This window comes from Acanthisitta chloris, unplaced genomic scaffold (genome assembly GCF_000695815.1).
Source record: "Acanthisitta chloris isolate BGI_N310 unplaced genomic scaffold, ASM69581v1 scaffold23210, whole genome shotgun sequence".
Taxonomy (NCBI): Eukaryota; Metazoa; Chordata; class Aves; order Passeriformes; family Acanthisittidae; genus Acanthisitta; species Acanthisitta chloris.
Window position 1 is genome coordinate 398 of NW_008651427.1, and position 7,684 is coordinate 8,081.

A 7,684-nucleotide genomic window follows, 5' to 3' on the forward strand; every position below is an offset into this window, starting at 1 on the left:
CAGGGGCTGGAGAGAAACTAGTGTAAGGAGAGTGACCCACCAGCTTGCAGTGATAAGTGAAGTTTTTTTGCTTATTTCTTTGCATGCCATGTAGTCCTCTCAACCCTGATCCAGACGCTAACAGGGCTATCTTTTACTGGAGGGCAGGTGAGATCTGAATTCTTTCTACTCAGCTGGTAAAACTGTATCTGCCTATCCCAGCATCACTTTCCAGGGAAATGGAGCTGTTATAGACTTATAAAGTTACAAGCAGTCTCTTGATAATGAGAATTGCACCCTAGGCAGAACAGGAGTAAAATGATGCTTCCATCAAATGTTTTGTCTGTTCATGTCCAGCCTGCTTGCCTGGCTATAGCTTTCCTCTCCATTCATGCATGCAGAGCTTCCAAGCCTACACAGCAAGTTACTGATGATAATTTTGCAGCAGAATTGGCAACTCGCTTCTTCCCTTACTGTCCAGTTTCAGTGTGGGTGAAGAAAAGCAGATCCCTATAGGGTGAAATAGGTATCATCCAACATTGACAATCCTCTGTGAAAGGATTTTGTCTGTGCTTTGTCTCTAAAGAGAATTTGCCAGCAAAAGTGGGTGTTCAGACCCAGCAAAACTCAGCTTTGAATTAGAGAACAATAAAACTATTATTTAAAAAAAACCCAAAACACCCAAACCCAAGAACCCTTCAAACTTTTCTAATCGAGATCAAAAGAGGTGTTCTCCTTTCCCTTTTTTTCTAAGTAAAATTAGGCTGAAGGAATGACATTAAGATGTCTGAGTAGCATCTGGCTCTTCTGTAACTTCCAACTATATTCATCTATTTTAACCAAATGTGTCAAACAAAGGTCTCAAAACCTTTATGTACCATCAGTTGCATGAAAACTGATGTTTTTGTGTAACAGGGCAATTAACAGACTATACTAATTTGTTCTACTGAGAGGATGGTTTCAGCTCCTGCTTAGTGTTTATCAGACATTGAGAACCCGCAGATCATTAATGATTGAAGTACCAATCTGTAGAATAACTAATCAGCTTAACCAGCTCTACTCTACATGGAACAATCTGTTTCAAATTTTGAATGAGATAAGGAATGTGTTTGTTAGCCATGGAGTAAGACCCTTGCTAAATTATGGCCCTCAAATGGCCCATTCCCCCTCCTAAGTAAGGAAGGCAAGGGTTCATGTGTTGGGAGATGCCACATGCACTAGTTTTCCCTGTTTTTGTCAGCCTTGTTGAGAGCACAGTGAGCCACAGCCCAGCTCTCAGAGCCAGAGTGCTGGAGGGGCAGTGGCAGGAGATACTGGTTCCTTGTTAGTAATGCAGAGAGCTGACCTGGTCGATGCCTATGCTGCTGTTCCCTGATGCCCAGTGTTTGTTTCAGATCACCAAGCAAAGGGCACAGAAACACTGAATGGACTCTAGTGCTAGGAGGGGATTTGTCATTCCACCTCATATTTGGGTCACAGAACACTGAATGCTGGGGCTTCCCCTCTTCCTTGCCATGCTGGATGCCTTTCCTTGGTCAGGAAGCAACTTTGGAACTTACGAGACAATGTTCAGCATGGTTAAACTTTCTGCTCCTGATTTCAAGTGGTATGGGATTGAAAATCCCACCTTGAGTCTCAGAGAGAACAGGATCACATTATCATTTCATAGATCTGAACAGTTCATCTCTTGCATGTTGTTTAGGTTAAGAGCTTACTTAAACTTGCTTGGTACAAGCTTGCAGAGGCACTATCACTGCAGCTGTGCTGAGTGTTGTTGTATGGCTGCATTCAGTTTCAGCGTCCCTTTCCAATACAAACTCACTGATGTGTAGCTATCAGGCAGAGATTTGCAGTGGGAAATCCTAGTGCCTTCTTCACTCTGTTCCGTATTAGCACTAGTCAGTCTAATGCATGCTCTCGAGGCTCACCCTGCAGCCCTCATTCCTCCCTCCACTGCAGACAGGAGCTTCTCCCCTCTTTTATTAACTCATAGATGGTATCATTGTTTGGGCTGCTATAAAACTGATAGAAGAGTCCTTCAATTTCGTTGATTTATAGTCCAGACTCTGGTGTGAATCTGGAGGAACTGTACTCCCACTGATCAGTTCCTCTCCTGTGTGATCTGATTCTGGCTCATCTCTTGGCAGAGGCACTTGGAAAAAACAGGTTTCCCTCCTGAGGACAAGACAATTTCACCCTGTTGTCTGTGGTTATAAGTGGTAGAGACAGGCGTCGATAAATGTGCAATATATGTAGATCAGCTTCACTTTGAAAAGCTGTCTCTTTTCTCACCTTCCTAGACGGCTGTTTAGGTATTCCAAGCCTTTCCCTGCTCTTTAGCTCCCCATCTGTCTTTAAGCGAACTGGGTTTGGATGCTGCAAGTGCTCCTGTGTGGCTAAACAAACAGGGCAGCAGATTGCCATGTGGGATCTCCAGATATAGATCTGACCATCTACAGCGTGAACCAGATCTTATGGGTTAGGTGTATGAATTTAATTCCTCCCAAAGGCCGAAAGCTTCTCCACTGGGAAATTGTTTAAAATCTTACATACCTCCTAGACTTCCAGACAAGGCTCGTGTGTTTGGATTTTAGTTTGCATGGAGCTTTGAAATTTACACTCAGCGTAAATCCGAAAGAGTTCAAACCTCTCCTGTGAAACCGCTGGGATTTCACATCTCTGAGCCGCACCTTCTTGTGCGGGTACCTCAGCTGAGAGTCGGGGCTGGCTGCGGTGGGGAAAGGTCAGCTGGGCCCTGGGAACGCTTGCAAAACCAGGGCTTTTCTGTAGACACTAAGTCCCCCTTGAAAAGCCTGCACCTGAGCCGAGCCGTTTTGATCTGAAATCTTTGGAATTCCGTCGCTTTCTTCTGGCTACCTTCTAATTTGGCCTCGGGTCAAAATCGTTTGGGTAGAACAACACCGAGGACAAGTGCCCTCTCTTTTGGCCTTTATCTTGTCTAATCACCAGGAGCATCCCTGCACAATGGAGCGGCTCCTTATTCTAATCTCTTCTGCTTTACTTATCTCCATTTTCTCTCCCTCTTCTTTTGTCTTCCAAAATCCCACGCACCCTTTTTGAAAAGCCGGGCACTGGGATGAAAGGATCGTACTCTGAGCTGTGAGCAAATGCTCTCCCAAAGCTACTGCTTTTCTAGTGCTTTTTTTTTTCACCTGCATATTTGGAGGGAGTTTCTTTCTGTCAGCCCTGCTCTGTGTATCTCTGCTGCTGACCGGGACCAAGAAGGGTTAACGTGTCCTTTCCCTCCCTGTGTCCCACAGAGAAACCCGTCAGCCTGACTTACCGATGTCCCTGTCGATTCTACGAGAGCAACGTGGCAAGAGCCAACATTAAGCACCTCAAAATCCTCTCCACACCCAACTGCTCACTTCAGATTGTGTAAGTTTCTCACTCTTTTCATCTGGGTACAAATCTCGGGTGTCAAAAAGAAAAGACACGGTGCCTGGTCTGGTAGCTGCAGTTTGGTCTGTCTTATGCCATGATTCCCAATTCATCTCTTCACCTCCTGTATCAGATACAGCTGGACCCTGCATTACCCCACATTAAGGAGCCCACCTTGATGTTTCCCAGCTGTGTTCTACCTCTGTGATCTCCCTGTTGACTATGTGATCCCATGTCCTGTTCCCCCATGGGTATGTGAACAGGAATGTCAGACATGCTGTCCATTGCCTTGGATATGGAGCTTCACACTTTGGGGTAAAGACTTTACAGTGGTTTGAGTCTTCTAATGCTCCACTTCTCCTTAGAGAGGAGCTAAACAAGCAAAAGGGATTCCTCTAATTCATGTATCCTCTACAGGAGCCACAGATCCTAAACATGTGATGGCCTGATCTAGGGACACACCAGACTGACTCAGTAACTTGCATCAGGAAATTAATAATGGGTTCCCAATGGAAAATAACGTCTTCTTTTTTTTTTCTTTCCTGAAAAAGAAACCCTGATTTCCATGGAAAATGAGGAAATTGCTTGTTTGTTTGTTTTTATAGATTTGTGTGTGTGTTTTTAGGAAGGTCTTTTTTGGTTCATGGTCATGGGTGACACTCTCCCTCCTCTCCCAAAATTCAAAATCTTCAGAAGAAAAAACTAACATTCATCTTTTCATTTCAAGGGAGCCTTACTACTATCAACTTCTGTTGACCTCTGTGAGAGGGTCTCAGTGACTAGATTTGTTTTCTGTGCAGTGCTTTCATTACTAGTTCTGTCTTTGACCTATATGTCGAGCCTCTTGCAACTCAAATGCTCTAGAAATGCATTTTTGTCATCCAAAATGTTTCTGCACTCAGAAAACCTATGTGGTTTCATGAGACCTCTCAGGAATGTATGAGTGTGTATCCATTCATGAACAAGTGTTTGTTCATATGATTTTTTTCTGTTTTAAACCACTCTGGGTAGATCATACACAGTTTCTCATGTATACTTCTGCCTTAGAATTTGTTGGAGGACATTGAGAAAAATGTGAACTTCAGCTGAGAAATTATTTCCTTTCATAAAAATGGCAAAACCAGCTGTGATTAACTGAGCTCTACCTATAAACAATTTTGGAGGCAAGCATCCAAAATGCAATAGTGCATGGATTTGTGCTTTGGAACTGTCAGTGGATGTCATACAGGTCCCAGTGCTAAGGCTTTTTAGAGGATTTGGAATTTTCTGAAGTGGTTTCAAGAAAATGACAGTATTTAAGACAGGATAGCATATATATTTATCTCTTAATTAACATAGGACTACAGTAATTAGAGATAGATAAGAGCATGAAATGCAGAAACAGAAATACTTCATGTTCTTGTTAATTTCTGACCCAAATGTGTTTATCTGTGGTACACAGGAACCTAACGTTCACCATCTTTTTGTCACTTTAAGAAGTAAGGTATTTAAAAACTTCCCTCCAAATACTCTTGAATATCATGAGTTTGAACTAGGTCTTTATCTACATGAGCTGAAATGGAATCAAAACTAACATGAATTGCTCATCTTGATGGTTGTAAGCATTATACAGTGAAATTGTAAGCAAATTAAAAGCTACCATTTTCAGGAATAGAAAATCTCAGTGAAACTTGTAGTTTCCAGGAAATATTCTGTGGCTTTTTTCTTTTTGCACAAGTACATTTTCCTTTTTGATTGAGGGGAATTTTACCTGAACAAAATGCCAAAAAGCAGTTTTTTGTCCTTCATTCTATGGGAAGTCATCTCTCCAAATCAAGGGAACTCCCCTGTAAATGTCTACTACAAAGTCCACACTAAATTCCTTGCTTTTCAGTACAGCAAAATAAGCATTTTTAGCGTGCAATTAATTGCATTAAATAGACACCTAATCCAATCCAGGTTAAATGCTCCATGCAATTGCCTATGTCTCTGCCATGACTGCACAAGGAGCAGGGGCTGATAGGCTCAGAAATAAATGTCTAAAGAAATCAGTGTCTTAATATTAGGTGAGAGGAATTGCATTGTATGTGGCTGGAGACTGGTTACATGTGCTTTTGGTTCTGTGCCCCGCGAGGCCAGCTCAAGAGTTCCCAGGCATTGCTAACATCAGCAAATCCATTCTTACACTCTGTTGGTATCACTTCACTGGAAATGCTCCAGCTTGGCACTGCTATAAGGGAAATATGAATTAGGCCCATTCATCTCTTTATTGGCTCAGGGGTTACAGGATGGGATCTTCGACGTGTTTATGTTACAACTGCGTTGTTGCATAACTTCAGAGCAAGGAGCCTCTTTGACCTGTTACTTCTTACACCATAGTTTTATATTCTGCAGATTTCATTTTATAAAGTGGGGAACATTTTGGCTTCCATCCAGCAAAATGTTTAAACAAGTACTGAACTTATTCCTATGGGTATTTCCATAAAATTGCTGTTCTTTGCACTTTTGTATGGCAGGCAGGCTGCCTAAGGGGAAATTTTGGAACAGCTGGGGCAGAGGCAGGGTGCTGCAGGGAATGTGGGAGATCACAGCACTCCAGAGACTCAGATTCCTGAAGGTTGAGACCTGCTGATCAAAATCTATTTGTCCTGCTTCTGAATGAAAGATGCAGATAGCTCCAATGTCAAATTCACCGGGAATTCAAATTAGCTAAACAGCCTGGTGTGGGAAGTGCAGCTTGAACATCCAAGAGATATCCCTCAGGAGGTTTCTGCCTTTGTTTCCACTGCTATGTGAATACATGAGGAGAAACTTGCCTCTGGCACTGTGGTACTTACAATTGTCTTTGTGCCTGCAACCTGTTAATTCAGTCTTGTCTAAAAATAAAAGCTAACAAGAGACCAGACCCTTTCAGAACACTCAAGAGGTATGATTTGGTGTCTGCCCTCAAAACATGTGAAACTTCAGTTTCAGGTTGAATCTGAAACCTGTTCTTAATTAATTCTGTGCAAAAATTACCTTTATTTATCACATCAGTATTTCAGATTGAAATTCTGCTGTTGTCTGCACTTAACTTGTAACAGCTCAGGTATGAAGTGGAAATCTTAGATTCAAATTCTGTCTCTGTCCCACTCTCACATGATTCCCAGTACAGACCACAAGAGTGGAGACAGATGGTAACCAGTGCTTCCAAACTAGGGATAATTATAAAAGGTACCTCGAGGATGGGATGGATAACCCATCCTCTTCATGGGTTAACCAAGAGCACCCAAGGAAAATAAGGCACCTGGGTGTGGGTGGTGGCTGTGTGCTGAGGAGCTTTGTACACCAGACTCACTTTTGACTTTTCTCCTTTGGCAGTGCAAGGCTCAAGAGCAACAGCAAGCAAGTGTGCATTGATCCCAAGCTAAAGTGGATCCAGGAATATCTGGAGAAAGCTTTAAACAAGTAAGGCAAGAGACAAACGGACTTAACAGCTAACATCCTGAGTTATTAAAGGGTAGAACATTAAGGGCTGGCTTTTACCATGCGGACAAAGTGCTTGTGGAATCAGATATTGTTTCGAAGAAGGGTTTGGAGTGGACCTAATTTGTATTAAAACAACACTTTCTAGTATATCTTAGATGTTAAACTAAGAATTTTGACAGGGTTTGAGGCAAAATCTATCCTAATGAATATGTTCTGGGGTCCTAAACTCATCCTCTTTAAAAAAACCAGCCGTTCTCCCAAGGAAAATGCTTCCTTTATGCCCCCTTTTCCCCAAGCCAAACTACAGTTCAGAATCTGTGTCATTCCAATGTCTTTGGAGCCCCTTCTTCATGTTACACTGGGTGTCTGCTTGCACAGGCAGCTGAGGCCTAGGGAGTCTTGGCACTAAAAATTGTTGCTCTGCTGGCCAGTGTGGAGTGCTGTTAATGTGAGCCGACGTGAGATGTGCTGCCATAAATAAGGCTTTCCCACAAGGCCAGGGGAAAACCAGCCAAACTTGGCAAATTCAGACTTTTTAAAATCTATTTTTATTCCCCTTGAAACTGGTTGGTCATGCTTACTTCGAGGTAGACTCAGCTCATCTCCATTCAATTTTACAGTGAGAAAGAGCAGCACAAACACATTTCTGTGCTGAGTTGCAGGGGAGGGTTCCAGCCTTCCAGGATTGGAAGATGAGACAAGTGATGATACAAAGCCTTTCCTTGTTTGCCCAGGGCCCTGGGCTGTGGTTGATCCTGCAGCAGCAGCATTTTGGCCAGCAAGGCTACCTGTGCACTCAGCATCCCTCCCACCTTTGCCATTACATTCCCACCCCGCAGTAACTGCGCTGTAACCC

At 42.9% G+C, this 7,684-nt stretch overlaps 1 protein-coding gene across 1 annotated transcript in view; it reads left to right on the forward strand.

Moving 5' to 3' along the window:
* Window positions 1-3,225: 3,225 nt before the first annotated feature.
* CXCL12 (chemokine (C-X-C motif) ligand 12) overlaps window positions 3,226-7,684 on the forward strand; it is a gene marked incomplete at its 5' end in the record, with an annotated part of 9,718 nt that continues 5,259 nt past the window's right edge. Inside the window, 2 exons of the mRNA XM_009073295.1 lie at window positions 3,226-3,378; window positions 6,721-6,807. Of these exons, the coding sequence (XP_009071543.1) occupies window positions 3,226-3,378; window positions 6,721-6,807 (240 nt within the window). The remainder of the gene's footprint in view (window positions 3,379-6,720; window positions 6,808-7,684) is intronic.